This window comes from Falco naumanni, chromosome 4, assembly GCF_017639655.2.
Source record: "Falco naumanni isolate bFalNau1 chromosome 4, bFalNau1.pat, whole genome shotgun sequence".
Taxonomy (NCBI): Eukaryota; Metazoa; Chordata; class Aves; order Falconiformes; family Falconidae; genus Falco; species Falco naumanni.
In genome coordinates this window covers 102,538,791-102,555,939 of record NC_054057.1, presented here as the reverse complement: position 1 = coordinate 102,555,939, position 17,149 = coordinate 102,538,791, and the positions used below count along the sequence as shown (strand labels likewise).

Genomic DNA, 17,149 nt, shown 5'->3' with positions numbered 1-17,149 from the left:
ATAACGGCTGGGTCTGTGCATGCTGCGGGAGAGCGAGGCGATCCACAGGGCTTAGCACCCCCATTTCCAGCAGGTAAGCAGGGACCAGAGCCTGTGGAAAATACCCCAGACGCCACAGCTGGAGGCTGCGGGTAACCCTCCTTGCTTGCCCCGGACACAGCTCCTGCTCCAGGACATGCGGTGGGGAGGGGATGCCCATGGGAACCCCGGGGGCACATGATGGTGATGGTGGGACCCTGAGCAGTGCCCTGGGGAGGTGAGTGCCTGGTAGCTGTTGGCAGGGACTTGGCACCAAGATGTGCCCAGCAGCCAGAAGACCCCTGACTTGCACCCGACAGGTGCTGAAGCACAGCAGCATCCCATATGGGGCCGTGGGCCAGGAGCTGAGAGTGGGGACAGTGGTGACGGCCCTGGGCCCACCGCAGCTGGGGATCCCAGCACAACAGGGCACTGGGGGAACACGGCAGGTGCTGTGCAGCAGTGGGGCTGGGAAACGTGCAGTTCCTCAGCAGGGCAGGAGGCAGGGAGCAGCGTCTCAAAGATCACGGACTGGTATTAAAACTTAGGAGGGAGCAGAGCGTGCACCTGGCTGGCGACACCTGACCGGCCTGGGCACAGCAGGTAGGAGGGCTGGGGGCAACACAGGGACTTGGGCTGGCACAGCCCTGGCACCCCACACGTGGTTCGCGGGTCCGTCCGGGTGCAAGTGGGTGAGCATCTCAGGACCAGCCAGGGCTACCGGCTGGGCAAGCCTGGTAGGATGGTAGCACTCTCAGCTGGAGCCCTTAGCAAGGCCAGGCTGTGCATCCATACGGAGATACCGTGGGCCCACCACCTCAGCCCCATGAAGGGAGAGACCCCAGCCCAGCCCCACTCCTCCGCGCACATGGGCTCAGCGTGGCTGGGGAGGGCGCTGGCGGAGAGATAGCGAGCCAGTGACCGGGGGTTGACATTCCTTCTCCCTTCATGTGTAAAGGGACAAAGTCTGTGGACAGGTTCGCGGTGTGGCTTTGCTGGCCCACTGCCCCGGCTGCGCTGTGGTACGTGGAGGAGGAGGGCGGTTGGCAGAGCTGGTGTGGGGCAGCAGCGGGCAGCACTGGTCGCTGAGGCCTTGGTTCCCTCTCTGCCCACGCACCCTCTGCCTGCTGCTCTCTGTTGCGAGCTGCTGCCGCTGCACCGGGACTGCCAAAACTCAGCTCAGCCCCGGCCTCGGGGCCAGTCCTGCGTGCCTGGCTAGGATGGGATGGCTCCGTGGGACCAGCGTGGCTGCATGAGGGGCTGCAGGGTGGGTAGGGTGCCAGGTGCTCCTGGCTGTAGGGACATGGCTGAGCTCTTGTCTCCCCGCAGTGGGCTGGCACGCAGGAGGGCCAGGCGGCCATGGAGGGGGAAATGACGCTGAGCCACCGGGCGCCCTGCAAGGTGCTGAGCGAGGCCGACCTGGAGGAGGTGGTGCAGCGGAAACCTCCCACTGAGCCCTCACTGCGTGGCTGTCTCCACAAGACCAGGTAGGACCATGCTGGCCGGGAGGGATGTGCCTGGACCCTGCCAGGCACTGTGCACCCCAGCCCCACCGCCACGGAGAGCATGGCGCTGGCTGTCCTACTCCCTGTGGCAGACACAGCGCAGACCTGGGGGTTGGTTCCCCCATGCCCAAATTCCTGTGTCCCCACTTTGTCCTTCTGTCTGGAGGGACACCTGGCTCCAGTGGATGGAGCTGGGAGTCCCATGGGATCCATTGCTTCCCATGGGGCCCCATCCACCCTCAGTGATGTCCCCAAGCCCCTGAGCTTGTGCTCAGCCCTGGCTCTTGCTCCTTCCCCACCAGATGTTCAGCCTCCACTGCCAAGTCCCTGCTCTTTCGCTTCCTGCCCTTCCTGCACTGGCTGCCCCGCTACCCATTCAAGGACTGGCTCCTGGGTGACATTGCCTCGGGGTTCAGTGTGGGCATCATGCACCTGCCCCAGGGTGAGTGATGCCATGCCCAGGCTGCTGGGGGCTCCCTGCAGGTGCGGGGCCAGGCCTCGGCCATCTGTGATGTGTCTCCCCGTTCCATTATGTCCAGGGCTTGCCTACGCGCTGCTGGCCGGGCTGCCACCCGTCACTGGTCTCTATTCCTCCTTTTACCCCGTCTTCCTCTACTTCTTCTTCGGGACGTCCAGGCACAACTCTGTGGGTGAGCTGAGGGACCACGTGCTCCCACAGGGATGGTGGGGAGGGAGTGAGGATGAGGGGGGTGAGCCACATCAGAGGTTGGGGGGGACCTTTCTTGCCTTTACTTTGCACCACCAAGAAGCTGGTTGGCCAAAGCACAGTGGGTGCTCTTTGAGCCTGGTCCAAGGGGACAGATGCCTGTAGACCTCAGAGAGGTGCTGGTGCTGACCTTGGGCTCCCTGCCCACACCTTGCCTGTCCCCAGGCCCCTTCGCTGTCATCTCCGTCATGATCGGGAGCTTGACAGACTCTCTGCTGCCCAGCGAGAAATTCCTGGAATCTGTCAATGGCAGCAACATGACAGTCAATGAGGCACAGCGGGATGCTGCCAGGGTGGAGCTGGTGGCCACCATCACTGTCCTGACAGGCATCTTCCAGGTAAGGGGGCTCCAGCCTAGACTGGCAGGGAATGGGGGGCCGTGATGCACCAGGGCTGCAAGCGGTGGGTCACTTTTGCCACCTCTCTTCCTAGGTGGCCCTGGGCCTCCTGCAGTTTGGATTCGTGGTGACCTACCTCTCAGACCCACTGGTGCGCGGCTACACCACTGCTGCCTCTGTGCATGTCCTCATCTCCCAGCTCAAGAATGTCTTCGGGGTCTCTGTCGGGGAGCACTCAGGGCCGCTCTCAATGTTCATGGTGAGCGGGGGCTCACTGCTGACTGGGACCTCCTAGGTGCTCATCTGTGGAGCACACAGAGGCTCCAAAAAAACTACTGTGGAGGCATCTGCTTTCCTGAGCCAGTTCCCTCCTTCTGTGTCCTCTAGACCTTCATCGAGATCTGCCAGAAGCTGCCAGAGACCAACGTGGGCACCCTGGTGACAGCCATCATTGCCATGGTGGCCATCTTCATTGTGAAAGAGCTCAACCACAAGCTGGCTTCCAAGCTGCCCATGCCCATCCCCATCGAGCTTATCACGGTACCCAGAGCTGCTTTAGCTCCCTGTGGGGATGAAGCCATGGGTGGCCCTGTCCCCTCCAGGGTGGGGAGGAGTGGGATGGGGTGCCTTGGCGAGTGCAGTTCTAGGGCACGAGTTCCTTCCTCCTCTTCCTCCACTATGGTCCCTGTGCAGGAAGGCCCTGCCTCACTCCAGCCATCCTCCCTCAGATCATCATCTCCACTGGCATCTCCTACGGCGTCAACCTGAATGCCAAGTTTGGCATCTCTGTGGTGGGCAACATTCCCAGCGGGTGAGCAGGGCCAGGCAGTGAGGGTGGCTGTGCCAGGGCACCGTGCTGCCCACGGGACCCCCTGTTTCAGCCCCATTTCCCTGTTTTGGCTGTAGGTTGAAGCCACCTGTGGCCCCTAACGTCAGCTACTTTGGGCAGGTGGTGGGCAATGCCTTCGCCATTGCTGTGGTGGGCTATGCCATCTGCATCTCCCTGGGCAAGATCTTTGCCCTGAAGCACGGCTACAAAGTGGACAGCAACCAGGTGATGCTCCAACACGCAGGGCCCTTTCCCTGGGTGAAAACCAAGCTTGTACTTGCAGCCAGGGGAAGGCATGATGCTCCCTCACCACTGCTCTGTCCCTGCAGGAGCTGATTGCGCTGGGCCTCTGCAACTTCCTAGGTGGCTTCTTCCAGTGTTTTGCCATCAGCTGCTCCATGTCACGGAGCCTGGTACAGGAGAGCACAGGGGGCAATAGCCAGGTGGGTCTGGGCAGCACTGCCTCCCTCTGTGGGGGCAAGAAGCACAGCGAGTGGTGGTGGTGGATTCACCCCTCGCCTCCCATTTTCCTTCTCTGCAGGTAGCTGGTGTCATCGCATCGCTGGTCATCCTGGTGACCATCCTGAAGGTTGGAGAGCTCTTCCGGGACCTGCCCAAGGTACACCTGATTCCACAGCCTCCATGCCACGTCCCACCCTGTGCCCATCCCATGGCAAGGTGGTGTGGCAGGGGAACAGGCAAGAGCTGCCCCCAGACCTGCCCTCAGTATCCTCATAGCTGCAGGGTCTTCTCTCCTAGGCTATCTTGTCTGCTATCATCATCATCAACCTCAAAGGCATGTTCAAGCAGTTCAATGACCTCTGCATGCTCTGGAAGTCCAACCGGGTGGACCTGGTAAGGTGCTGACCAGCCCCAGGGATTTACTCTTGTCCCTGGAGAGAGTTTCTCCACCCTCCCTGAGGCTTGCAGGTGCTGGCGGGGAGGCCGTGCCACAACTGACCGTGTCCCCGCTTCAGGTGGTCTGGATCGTGACATTCGTGGCCACCCTCATACTGAACTTGGACATTGGCTTGGCGGCCTCAGTGGGTTTTGGGCTGCTCACTGTCATCTTCCGCACCCAGCTGTGAGTACCCTGGGGCTGGGGCAGCATCCTGAGGGCTGGGGAAGCCTGTGGTGACCTCACCCTCTTGCTGTGCTCCCCACAGCCCCCACTACTCCATCCTGGGGCGCATCGCCGATACTGATGTCTACAGGGACGTGGCTGAATATCAGACGGTAACAGCGCCGGGGGCGGGAGGGGAGCTGAGCTGCCTGCAGTGGGGAGGCAGTTCAAAGCACCCCCAGGGGCTGTTGGCTGGGGAAAGGAGCCGGGGGTATTTTGGGGGAGGGAGGGAGGGGGAGCAGGAGACTCCATCCCCGGGGTAGCACCTTCCCCATCTGCCCCCAGGCACAGGAGGTCTCCGGTGTGAAGATTTTCCGTTCCTCCTCCACCCTCTATTTTGCCAACGTGGAGCTGTATGCTGAGGCCCTGAAGAAGAAGGTAGGAGAGCCTCCAGCCCCCGAGTGCTCCCCAGGGTGGCGATGGGGTGCCTGAGGACACAGGGATGCATTGTTTTGCAGAGTGGCATCAACGTGGACCGCCTGATTGAGAAGAAGAAGAAGGCCCTCAAGAAGCTGAAGAAACAGCAGAAGAAAGCAGAGAAGGAGAAGGCAAAGTGGAAAAAGGTGCTTCCCTGCCACCGGGACCCCTCCGGTGCCACCCTGCACCACCTCCCTGCCTGGCCCTGGCCCTCCTGCCCATGCATTCAACTGGCTCGGTGGCCTGTGGGGCTCCCGCTTCAGTCTGGGGCCGCTGGGTGCGAAGGGGCCCTAGGGCAGTCACACCCAAGGTTGGCAGGGAAAGGCTGTTAATGATTAGGTCATGGAGCCAGTAAGTCATTAGCCATTTGGTGAGTTAATCAGAATTAAGAGCAAGAGCAAAGGCTGACCTGGTGCCAGCTAACGAGCCTGGCTCTGGAGAGGATCACTGGGAAGAGGGGTGGGTCTAAACATCCAGAAAGAGCCCAACAGTGAGTGGAGGTGCAAGTGAGGCACCCACCCCTACGGCCACCCGCTGCCCGTGCTCTAACATGGCCAAAGAGCCTCACCCAGCCCCACTGCACTATAGGGCAAGGCAAGCCCAGGGGCAGACACTGCCCAGCCAGGCGTGCTGCCAGCCCCCGTGCAGTGAGGCTGGGTCTCATTCCCTCCCCTAGGACACAGAGGATGGGCACAATGGTCCGGACATAGCAGTGATCGAGCTGAGTGGGGCAGAGGGTAGCACACCCCCCAAGCCCACCCTGCGTACCCTGGGGCTGCCCCAGCCTGGCTTGCACGCCATCATCTTGGACTTCAGCCCCGTCAGCTTTGTGGACACTGTCTCTATCAAGATCCTGAAGAATGTAAGGGGCTGGGGGTGCAGGTGGGCCTGCAGCTTTGCTGAGGGCATCACCAGGGTGGCCCGATGGCTGCTGCCCGTCCCTCTTCCCAGGTGAAATGTTTTCTGCTATTTGCAGATCTTCAGGGATTTCCATGAGATAGAAGTGGACGTCTTTGTTGCCGGCTGCCCGGGTGAGGAGGCTCTGCTGAGCCGCCAGACCCTGCCAAGCATACAAGCATACCCGCCGCTTCGGAACACAGCTGCTGGCCTGGGGCTCCCTCCATGGTGTCCATATCCCCGGGGTTTTCCCAGGGGACAGGTGCTGCAGGGTGTCCCACGGACCCAGTCTGAGCCCCACAGCCTCTGGCAAGGCAGCTGGATCCCTGGTGATGGCCCCGGTGTTCCCCGCAGTGCAGGGGGAGGGAGGCTGCTTCAGGTGGAACTATAGCCAGGTGCTATAGCTTCGAATATTTTTCCCTCCACACAGTGCCCGTCCTTGATCAGCTGGAGCGGGGCAACTTCTTCAGCTCAGCCATCACGAAGCACTGCTTCTTCCCCTCGGTGCATGACGCCGTGGTCCACATCAGCAGGGAGCAGCGCGGGGCCTCGGTAAGCACCCAGCCTCTCCGTCCCCATCGCTGTGATGGAGGGAGGCGCAGCCAAGACAACTCCTCTTCTGTCCCCCTTAGGTGGACCTCAGCACCAGAATGTAGCCCTGCAAGAGGAAGATGTCTCCCTGAGGAGCTGGGCGGGCAAGGAGGGCTTTGCTTTGGCACCAACTCAGCCACCCCAAGGCCTGGAGGCCTTGTAACCCCACCAGCACCTCCGGACTGTGAGAGCTGGGGCCCTGCCCTGGCTGTGAGCTCCCCCGCGACAGAACTGCTCCAGCTGTCCCAACAGCTGTCCCAACAGCTGTCCCAACAGCTGTCCCACCAGGGTGCCTCGTGCCCCTGCTCGGGCCCGGCCCACCAGGCCAGGCCTGCTTTGGGGGGTGGCAGAGGGGGCCCCACACCAGGCCAAGGGGGGTCTGCTCCCAGCAGTGAGCTGGCATCACGGATTAAACGGTGTAGCATTTCTCAGGCTTTGTTTTAATGCAGTTTCCTCAATAAAGGCGACTTCAGGCAGGGCCACCTGGCTGCCACCCTGGCACTGGTGGGCACTCCTCGGGCAGGCCCACGCCCAGGCCTGGCCCTCCCTGCGGACCCTCTGCCGCTTTCCTGCCATCTTTCCCTTCGATCCGCTCCGGGCCCGCCGGGACGCGGCTGGGGGAAGGGTACGGGTGAGCACGCGCCACTGGGGACCCCCATCCCCTGGGGAGCCCCGCAGCCCCAGCCGCCCCCGCGCCCTCCCGCCACCAGGGGGCGCCGTCGCCCGAGAGGGCGCATGCGCCGCGCCCCGCCCTCCCTCGGCGCCCCGCCCTCCCTCGGCGCCCCGCCCTCCCTCGGCGCCCCGCCCTCCCTCGGCGCCCCGCCCTCCCTCGGCGCCCCGCCCTCCCTCGGCGCCCCGCCCTCCCTCGGCGCCCCGCCCTCCCTCGGCGCATGCGTATCAGCCGCTCGGCCCCTGCACACGCGCCTCCCCGTCTATCGCGCCGCCCGCCCGCGCAGGCGCGCTGCGGCCCGCTCTGTCGGCGGCTGCAGGGACAAGATGGCGGCTTCCTCTGTGTGTCGGGCGGGGTGCGCGGCCGGGCGGGCCCTGCTGTGGGGCCCTCGCCCCTCAGTGAGTCACCGCGGCCGGCGGCGGGGGGGGCGGCGAGGTGGGCTGGGGGGAGGCCGGCAGGGGCACCGGGAGGCCCCGCGGCGCTGTGGGGCTGCCGGACCTGGCCGGCCCGGAAGGTCATGGGGACGCGGCGGCCGATGCGGGGCGGGCGGCGATCGCCATGGAAACCCCCCGGCTCCGGACGGCGGCGGCGGCCCTCGCCCGTCACGGGGCTGGCTGCCCCCCTCCTCTGCCCCGGTGCGCGGTTCGTGGGACTCGTCTCTGCGGTTTTCGACCCGTTGCAAACCTCTGGCTGCGGAGGGTTTCCAGCCCGTCGGCTGACCAGCGGTGTGTAGCAGGAACTCCCCGCTATGAACGTGAAAGAGTTTGTCTGGCCTGGCTCTGGTCAGCTGTGTGCCAGCCTGGCAGTCTGCGTTCTGGAGGTCTGCCCTGCGCTGCGGAGTTGCTGGTTAGTGGTGGTGATAACCTTTATTTTTTTTTAGGCACCCTTATTGACTTTGACAAGGAAACGAGGTGCTGCCACTTATGCCCAGACACTCCAAAACATCCCCGAGACCCAAGTCACCACTCTAGACAACGGGCTCCGTGTAGCTTCAGAGGAGTCCAATCAGCCAACATGTACGGTAGGTTTAAGATGAGTTGAGGGATTACTTGAAACAGTCGGCCTTGCCTGGTCTTCCAAAAGTGAAAAACCTTTATTTGAACCAAAGCTTTTAACAGAGACCCTACCACTGCTTGTTGTTAACTGGTGGGATCAATGTAGCAGTAGAAGGCCGAGCCTGACTTTGTATTAAGTCTGTATTTAAGCTTTCATGCTTTACAAATTTTCGCAGACTTAGAGTTTTTGTGTAAGCAGTAAGTGACCAGTAGTAGTTATATCTCTGGCAAAGCAAAGGGGTTTGCCCTTTGGCAAACCAAAAGGGTTTTGCAAAACTGCTAGGTAAAAAGCCAAACAAAATGTGTATGGAAAGTAGTTGCTGGTGCTTGTTCTTATTTTAGCGTTACTAGTGCAACATCTGTGAAGCAGACTTCTTGTCCCTTCTGTTGTATTTGTGGCGTAAGGCTTGGGTTGTTTGTTTTTTTTTCTTTTTCTAATATGTGTACTTGGTGCATTTGCCATTAGGTAGGTGTGTGGATCAAGGTGGGGAGCCGCTATGAAAGTGAGAAGAACAATGGAGCTGGTTACTTCCTGGAACATCTGGCCTTTAAGGTAAGGAGGTATGCTAGGTCTGGCACAGGACTGTGTGGAGAGCTGTTCTAAATATTCCACTTACATTTTGCCCTCTCATTTCAGAGGCTGTAGCTGTTAAAAGAGAGTGTAAATCAGGTCATCTGAGTCCTAGAGGCTTTGCACATAGTATAAAAATAAACTTCAAAAGATAGCTAGCCTATAAGGTGCTCTTTGTTTGAATATGCAGCAACTTGCAAGCATGCGTGAATTAAGGTAGCTTTTATTTATTAGTTGATATTTACCCTCTTAAAGGAAAAAAAGCTGTAAGTAACAAGTGGGAATCAGTCTCTGACTCTGTGATTCCAATCACTGACTATCCCAGTGACTGTGTAGAGCACATACAGGAATATGTTGTGAAGCGTGTTTTTTCAAGTTAGTAGGCAGAACTTAAAGCAGCATTTCCTGTAGCTATTTATTTTAATTCGATTTTCTTAGTGAACCAGCAAAGTTTAGAGGCTACAGCTCTTTTCTAATAATGTGTCTGCTGAACAGCCCTAGGGCAGAAGGCATCTAAGCCTGGGACTTGCTGACTCAAGTCTAGCCTGTGCCACCATAGGCAACTGCAGCATCTGACTTGCTCCTTGAGGGATGAGCTCTATATTAGAAGTAGTTTGCTGCTTCTATTCTGCTTCTTCTGAATATTGCCGCTTGGGTAGCTAGAAACCTGCTTATTTTTTGGTTTAGACTTGTTCTTGGTTTCCTTCCACAGATGTGATCTTCAGCCACTGTTGTTTCTTAGTGTAGGTCTTCCCTGCTGGATTTTTATTGGTCTTTCAAAATACACTTCAGCCATCCTTTAGCTGCCAAGTTTTAAGTCTCTTGCTTTCTGCACTTGCTCTTGGCTTTTATAAATCATGTGACAGGTTTTATTGGTTTAGGTCTTTATTATTCATTTCCTTGCTTTAGTTCTGCCTGAAACAGTAATCTGTCGGTTTCATAATTGTGTTTATCTGTTTTAGGGCACAAAAAAGCGTCCTGGCGCTGCCTTTGAGAAGGAGGTGGAGAGTATGGGTGCTCACCTGAATGGGTACACCTCGCGTGAGCAGACTGCCTATTACATAAAAGCCTTGTCCAAGGACATGCCCAAAGGTAGGATGGCCAGTGAGCAAAGTGTGATTTGGAGGTTACGCGAGCACATGTGCTTGTGTTTCCCACCAGCATCCTTTCTAATGGCAGACCAGGGAATTAAGTTGTAACTGAGCAGTAAATTGGAGGTTCTAGATGGTAGTTGAAGAGAGCACTGCCATGACATGGTGATTGGAGGCTGCAAGTTCATCTATTCTAAAACCAGTTTTGCAAAGTTCTTGTTATATCAGGCTGCACTATGTTGCCAGAATGGAGAGCGGGGGGGTTCAGTGGTCTGTGGTTATTTTGTGGAGCTGAGAAATTGGAATCAGTGGCAACTACTATGTCAGGAGTCCTCAGTGCAGCTCATGGAGGTGTTGCTGGTGCTCTGTGCTACCATGTGCAGATACCTGTTTGGGTCGGTTTTGTCCAGGGCTGGTGATTTGAGTCAGAGCTATGGGCCTTGCTGTAGATGTGGGATACGCTGTAGATGTTGCAAGCTCTCTGTAAGGGTTCAGCATGTTTCTGCAACAGTACCCTGCTTCTGTTGTGCTTCACCTTCTGCAGCTGTTGCCTGTTTTCCACTGGCAGTGATGCTTGGCAAGCTGACTCAGAGACTTTATGCTAAAATGTTGTTTGTCCCTCCCTGATGCTGTGGGAATGTGTAATACTCATCTGTATCATGTTGCTTGCACTCCTCAGCGTGGTTTGTTGCTCATTCCTCTTGTGGTGCCCCTGCTGTCTGTGCATCTCTTCTCAGTCAGGCAGGAGGATTGCTAACATAGGAAATGTGTTGCAGTTGTGGAGCTTCTGGCTGACATTGTGCAGAACTGTGCGCTGGAGGAGTCTCAGATTGAGAAGGAGCGTGGTGTCATCCTTCAGGAGTTGAAAGAAATCGACAGCAACTTGACGGATGTTACCTTTGATTACCTTCATGCCACTGCTTTCCAGGGGACTGCACTGGCCCGCACTGTCGAGGGGACCACAGAGAACATTAAGTGAGCAACAGGCTGGATGTGGTACACGGTCCGTGGGTTCAGTCCTTGGGGTGCATGACCGCTGCTGCTCAGTAGTGGCAACTGCACAAGGAAACCAGTCTGTACAAAGAGGTGATCTGTGCCCGTGGGCTTCTTGTTGTGTCTTAACTGTTTTCCCTGTTGGTGCCGGTGAAAGTGTAATGCTGCACGCATTCTTTAGAATCCCCCTCACACAAATTGTGAGGTTGGCGGGGTCAGGTTGAACCCTCTCCCATACTTGTCAGTTTGACTCCATTAGAGAAATTAAGAGCTAGAGGTGCTCATTAAAGCAGCGACCTGGAGCATATGCACCTGTTAGGATGCTCGTGGCTCAGTGCCCAGGGTGAATACCCTCTAGTCTGTATTGAAGCCTACCCTTAACTGTCAGTCTTGGCCACTGGTTTCCATTCTCCGTACTCTGGAATTAGAGCACAGGGAAAACACTGACAGTGCGGTCTTGATTCTAAAAAGTATTACCCCACAACTAAGAGAATGAACAATATCACTGCTGTCTCTGCACTGTGAACTTGCTTCTCCTAAGCCTGTCATCATTGCAGTTCAGAGATGCTGGTATACTGGGTGTCTCTGTGTTCTTCCTAGGCATCTGACTCGAGCAGATTTAGCTTCATATATTGATATTCACTTCAAGGCACCTCGTATGGTCTTGGCAGCTGCTGGAGGTAAGTTCTAGACCCTTGTGGTTCTGGGAAGCCTGCGTGTTTTCATGCTGGTGATCAAACCCCTGTCATACATCTTTAATGTGAAATCAGATTATTTTGTTAAATTAAACTGTTTAAGACTGTAAATATGTTTCTCGCTTTCCCATTGCCAGGTATTTCCCACAAAGAGCTGGTAGATGTAGCTAGGCAACACTTCAGTGGAGTATCTTTTACATACAAAGAGGATGCTGTGCCTGTCCTCCCACGCTGTCGCTTCACAGGGAGTGAGGTAAAGTTGTTTTGGTTCTGAATAAAACAAGTAGCTGTTGCCAAACTGTTGAATGAATGTGAGACCAGTTACAGCTGCTTCTGGGAGGAAAAATCTGTTTGTGCATCTCAGAGAAGCTGGTGATGCAACATCTTGGTAGTGTCCCCATGTTCTGTTCTTGGGGTTTATTGCCACAGTGTGTTGGGTTTTAGATAGGACCCAAATCTGTTAAGAATGTGGGGCTGTTGCTTATGTCATTTGCTGGAAAACTCATGTCGGAGCAGCTGGTTTGTGCTCAATAGTGCCTGAGACTGTTTCATTTCACTGGGGTAATATCAAGTCCCCCAGTCTGTCAGCCTGGCATTGCAGCAGGCTGCAGACAAAGCTACAGTGCTCATGCTGTTCTCCCCCACTCCTGGATGATTTTTTAGATCCGTGCCAGAGATGATGCTCTGCCTGTTGCCCATATTGCTCTTGCTGTGGAGGGGCCAGGATGGGCTGATCCAGACAACATTGTCCTCAACGTGGCTAATGCTATCATTGGACGCTATGACCGCACTTTTGGAGGTGGTAAGGTAAGAGACTTGTGAGTGTGCCAGGGAGAGCCTGGAGCCTTTTAGTATGAAGTATTGTGGGGACCCTAGATGAATGTACTTTATGGGACGCTGCTGTGGTTAGCTTCCAACTGTGAAGCGGTTAGGAGCCTGGAAAGTAGGGTAGAAGTGTAATCAAGGCTAATCCAGGACAATACTTGAGAGGTGATGCTGGCACATGAACTGAACCTTCTCTGCTAAGTTTGGAAGAGGTTTAGCTGATGAATTCTCAGCAGCTTATTCCTGCCTTGACAAACTAACCGTTTAGGGGTGGTGGTGAGGGAAGCAGGCCAAGAGTAGTCTATAGTCCCCTCATACAAGCTTGTCTTACAACTGCAAAACAAGTAGAACTTGTTAAACCCCCAGTATTGCATCCATTCTCGTCTGGAATCTGTCTGGCCTGCATAACTGTGCTAATCCCTGCTACTGGTAGACCTCGCGCTTCCCATTTTCTCCCAGTCTGGTGGTATGCTTACCAGCTCCTCGTCTGCGGCTGGGAAAGGAAATGGTTCTGCTGGATGGACTCTTAAGCCATTGTCTGTGGCTTTTCCACCAGTGAATCTCATCTGTTGACCACATGAAGGGTCTAAATTAAGCTCTCCTTCACCAAAGTGTTCCACTCTGTCTTGTCTGTGGTCTTTGTGAAAACAGCTCAGTTGGAAAGAATTTGAGCTCTGAGGAAGCTGTAAGACTGAAATGGCTGAGGGTATCTCCTTATTTACAGAATCAGTCCAGCAGGCTGGCCACGCTTGCTGTGGAGCATAATCTCTGCCACAGTTTCCAGACGTTCAACACCTCTTACTCTGATACTGGCCTCTTCGGTTTCCATTTTGTTTCCGATCCTCTGTCCATAGATGATATGCTATATTGTGCTCAGGGGGAGTGGTAAGTACAACTTTGGCAAAAGTTCCTGTTTAAGATCTGACCCTCTTGTGGGAGACTGAGCTGGCATGGGGGAGCGTATTAGGTCTTCAGAGAGTTGTGTCTCTTTATGAACTTCTTGGTAACTTGCATTCTGCTGAAGTGATCCTGTAAGTGGTTTCTGTAAATGTCTTAGGATGTGGCTTTTGAGGAGCTATTTTATTACCTTAGGGCTCTTCAGGTCTTTCATTCATGCTTCCAAGTATTAGCAATTAGGCTTTGGGGTTTTTGTATACAAGTGAGATCATGCCTTAGAGACAAGGCTTTCCCAAGGGACAGATCTCAATTGTCTTGTTAAGCTTGAGCAAAGCAGGCAGAGTTCCTGCCTTTGAGTGCTGTGTTGCAGCTGATAAATGCCCCGCTGCTGGAGTCACGCCAGCGTTGGGGGGCCTTCTGTCTGTCTGTCCTATTGTGTACATGTATATCCCATGGAATGGTTCAAGGCTACATCTGAGACTGAGCTGAGCCGTGCTGCGTATGGAGCAGATGGAGTTAGCCCTTGCCCCAGAGACGTTGCAGTTGGCAGGGGAGGAAGGGATTTAGCAGCTGGAGTCCAAACAGACTCTGTGGAACTGTCTTGTTCTTTCAGCATCAGTTTCCATAGCAGCTTGCCGTGTGTGGGAATAGCTGACATGCCTTCCTTCTCTTGTGATAGCGTACTGCAGACTGCTTACTGCTGTGCCTGATGGGCAAGCTAGAGCTGGCACCAGGGCTGCTTAGACCTTTATGAGTGTAACTCAGCATGTAACCTGCTGGCTGATATTCCCTGCCTGTAGGCTTGAGCTCTTGACTCCTGCTGTTCAGTGCTTCCCAGTTCTTAGCCACTCTGCAGCGATCAAGAATGAATCTCAAGCCTGCAAGACAATTGATGTTGATAATAGCTATTTCTGCAGAGGCTTGGGAAAGGGAGGAATTTGCTTTCTGTCTGAGCAGACAAACATCTTTAAGAGCTTTAGTGGACTTTCCCTCTCCTCTCCAGGATGCGTCTGTGCACTAGTACGACAGAGTCAGAGGTGAAGAGAGCCAAGAACTATCTCCGAAATGCCATGGTGGCTCAACTGGATGGTATGTTCTTGTTTATGGATTGACTACTCTGCAGCTTTCTGAGGGTTACTGCTTATGTCTTTCCTGGGGAGCACGGGCTCTGCTGGACTCTACGGTACTGCTGACAGGCACTGGGTAATACTTTTTCTCCCACTCGGCGTTCCTCCTGCCATGTTGTGAAAGCAGCTGACCCCAGCCTGCTGTGCTCCAAGCTAGCTCTGACTCTGTAAACTTCTAGTCATTCTGTTACTCGGTGTGAATAACGTGCTGCCTGGTGAAAGAACTGAGACCCTCAAACTGGTCTGTCTTGTTTATAACACTTTGGAGACCAGTGAAGCAATCTTTGTATGCTTAACTTCTGCTGGAGCTGCTTAGAGTGGTAAATACGACTGGTACTTCATTAAGAAGCTGGTTTAATGGCTAGAGTTTCTTCTGTCTGCTCCGACTGATGGTCAGACTATGCAGTTCTGGAAGGCTTTTTGTTATGCTGACCATGTGATATCTTCAATGTCTAGGTACTACACCAGTATGTGAGAATATTGGAAGCCATCTCTTAAACTACGGACGCCGTATCCCTCTGGAGGAGTGGGATGCCAGGATTGCTGTAAGTATCTCTTTTGGTTGGAGCACTTGCATGGTTGGTGTCAGCATCTTCTGGCCTTAGTTTACTGCAGTAACATGAGGTTTACTTATCTCTTTGTCAAGCTGTCTGGAGTCCAGGTGGTTAGCTCACTGGTGCTGACATAAATATGTCAGTATCTCTGGCATAGGCTCAGTCAGTGTATCCCGTGTCCCTGTGGCTGGATTTAGTCCATCCCAGAAACAGGGCATGTGCCTGTGTTAAGCAGCACAACTTGAAATTCCTATAACAGTTGCCCTAGAGGTGGCCAGCATCTAGTCTCTGTAATTCTGCAGCTGCTATATCACTTGGAAGGCTTCTGACTTTGGACTGCCGTACCTTCTGTACCCTCAGAAGAATGCACTGTGTAGAACATTAGACATCCTCTCAGACAAGAGCTGGACAGTGGGTCCAGATGGCCCCCAAGGGTCTGACAGTATCTTCTTAGTGATCTTGATATGTAATGGCAACAGTAACTTCCAACATCGAGAAATGCAGGTCTGCTAGAGGGGTCATTAATTGCTTGTTTGATATTTATTAGGCCGTTGACGCAAGAATGGTGAGAGAGATCTGCAGTAAATACATTTATGACAAATGCCCAGCAATTGCAGCAGTTGGTAAGTAGTGTGTGGCAATTAGTGCACAGTAGCTCAAAAACCAGAAAAAGGGTCAAGAGCTGAGTGGAAGTGAGCTGTGTTTCATGTGTCTGTTGTGGCCTCCCAACTGCTCTGGTTCTTTGCTGGTATCCTCCTACCTTTGCACATTAGATGTGCCAAGGCACATTTGCCAAGAGATCAAGCCTGCAGGTGACGGAGGCGCAGTGGCAGTGAGCTGCTGGCTGTCCTCCCCGCCTGTCTACTTGCTGTAGAGCCCTGACTAAGATTGGGAGTCCCATAGCTGGGTGCAGGCCCAGTGGCGTCTGCCAGGTGTCCTTACCCTGGGGTCATGGTGGTTTATGTAAGGGAAGTGAAGGGACCTGATTCTCCTGTGCTGCTCTGGCATGTCTGTCTGACCAAGGACAAATTCCTTTCAGAAAACCTGCCTGAGCAGCTCAGCTCTGCTCTGCTGCCTCCTTCCTGTGTGTTGTGGATTCCCCTCCTCCATGCAGCTGTTTCCTCTGGCCTTCAAAGTGGAGCAGCTTAGAAAAAGGAGACAGTTTTTGAACAGGAAGTTGGAATGAACTAGCCAAAATTTCCGTGGCTTGGTGGCTCCCCGTCTTTCATGTCATTATGTAGAGCTGTACTGAGCATTGTGGAGCAGTGCGAGAAAACAGCTTGCTCTGATGAAATAAGTAACGGTTTCTTTGTCAAGAGATGGTATCTGCTGGTTTTCCTGATGCAGGTTTGAGGTGTAGTTGCCTGGTTTTGTGCGTAGCTGCTCTGGATTGTGAGCTGTCTGCTCTGCCACTGTCTGCTTTAAGACCATGGGAAACTGCATAGGGATTTGAACTATGTCTCCAGTGACTAACTCTGTTTCTGTTCGTTCAGGTCCTATTGAACAGCTCTTGGATTACAACCGTATCCGCAGTGCCATGTACTGGATCCGTTTCTAGGACGTGTCCCTGCAGGTTGGAAATAGTGAAGTTGGGGACTGTGACAAGTTCCCTCTGGCTCTACATGTCTCATGCACCAGGGACAAGATGAGTCCCATCAAAATGGCTGTCTTCTCGGTGTTAAATGTATAAAAAATAAATACACCCTGTATGGAGTTGGTTCTGCTGGGAGTCGACTGTGTATTGCTGGCTCATGCATGTAGACATTACCAGTCTTGACAAATTGGTGAGATATTGGACTCGTCAGGCTTATGCTAGAATCTTGTCTGTGTCTTGTCTGCAGCCCCACGCCTCTGTCCGGAGCTGGAAGTGTCCTAGTTCAGAGTTCTTGTCTTTAGGCTGGTTGAAGAAAGTCTTTCCACTGGGGCAAGGCTGCCAGGGGAGTCTAGCTGTTTCCACTGTGCCCTTCCATGCACGCAGCAGCGTGGTCAAACTCGGGCTGTAGCACTGCTGTTTCTGCAGACCTAAGAACAGAGGGCCCTCATCTGAGGGGACCTCTGTGTGCTCTCCTGTTTGTCAAGGAGATCAAAATGTATCTATGGAAAGTTGGTCCTCTCCCTGTCCCTGGGGTGTGGTGGTAGTGTTTCTGGCCTGGCTGGCTGTGACCCTCTTGCTGGAGTGGCCGCCTCTGCAGTAGGGGCAGTTTGTGCAACCCCACTCTCCCTGAT

General features: G+C 54.6%; 2 protein-coding genes across 2 annotated transcripts; both read left to right on the top strand.

Annotated features, from left to right (window-relative positions):
- Positions 1-1,353: 1,353 nt before the first annotated feature.
- Positions 1,354-6,878, top strand: SLC26A6 (solute carrier family 26 member 6). Its single transcript, XM_040591370.1, has 19 exons — positions 1,354-1,505; positions 1,826-1,965; positions 2,063-2,173; positions 2,416-2,588; positions 2,683-2,847; positions 2,976-3,128; positions 3,317-3,399; positions 3,495-3,642; positions 3,747-3,860; positions 3,959-4,036; positions 4,177-4,272; positions 4,395-4,501; positions 4,584-4,653; positions 4,826-4,918; positions 4,999-5,103; positions 5,634-5,819; positions 5,934-5,988; positions 6,285-6,406; positions 6,487-6,878. The coding sequence occupies exons 1-19, from the start codon at positions 1,378-1,380 to the stop codon at positions 6,508-6,510; spliced, it is 2,151 nt and encodes a 716-aa protein (XP_040447304.1). The 5' UTR covers positions 1,354-1,377; the 3' UTR covers positions 6,511-6,878.
- A 503-nt stretch (positions 6,879-7,381) lies between these two features.
- LOC121087157 (cytochrome b-c1 complex subunit 1, mitochondrial) lies at positions 7,382-16,636 on the top strand. The gene is made up of 13 exons (XM_040591858.1): positions 7,382-7,513; positions 7,996-8,136; positions 8,637-8,723; positions 9,704-9,833; positions 10,609-10,807; positions 11,426-11,505; positions 11,658-11,773; positions 12,184-12,327; positions 13,070-13,230; positions 14,246-14,331; positions 14,826-14,914; positions 15,471-15,546; positions 16,417-16,636. The coding sequence occupies exons 1-13, from the start codon at positions 7,442-7,444 to the stop codon at positions 16,479-16,481; spliced, it is 1,446 nt and encodes a 481-aa protein (XP_040447792.1). The 5' UTR covers positions 7,382-7,441; the 3' UTR covers positions 16,482-16,636.
- The last annotated feature ends 513 nt before the right edge of the window (positions 16,637-17,149 follow it).

What these genes read in the sequence shown, in the direction of transcription:
- SLC26A6 (XM_040591370.1), top strand. Translation starts at nt 1,378, where the DNA reads ATGGAGGGGGAAATGACGCTGAGCCACCGGGCGCCCTGCAAGGTGCTG. An exon ending in GTCCAGGCACAACTCTGTGG is followed by an intron (nt 2,174 to 2,415) that starts GTGAGCTGAGGG and finishes GCCTGTCCCCAG; the next exon opens with GCCCCTTCGCTGTCATCTCC. An exon ending in TCTTCCGGGACCTGCCCAAG is followed by an intron (nt 4,037 to 4,176) that starts GTACACCTGATT and finishes CTTCTCTCCTAG; the next exon opens with GCTATCTTGTCTGCTATCAT.
- LOC121087157 (XM_040591858.1), top strand. Translation starts at nt 7,442, where the DNA reads ATGGCGGCTTCCTCTGTGTGTCGGGCGGGGTGCGCGGCCGGGCGGGCC. An exon ending in GCACTTTTGGAGGTGGTAAG is followed by an intron (nt 12,328 to 13,069) that starts GTAAGAGACTTG and finishes CCTTATTTACAG; the next exon opens with AATCAGTCCAGCAGGCTGGC. An exon ending in AGTGGGATGCCAGGATTGCT is followed by an intron (nt 14,915 to 15,470) that starts GTAAGTATCTCT and finishes GATATTTATTAG; the next exon opens with GCCGTTGACGCAAGAATGGT.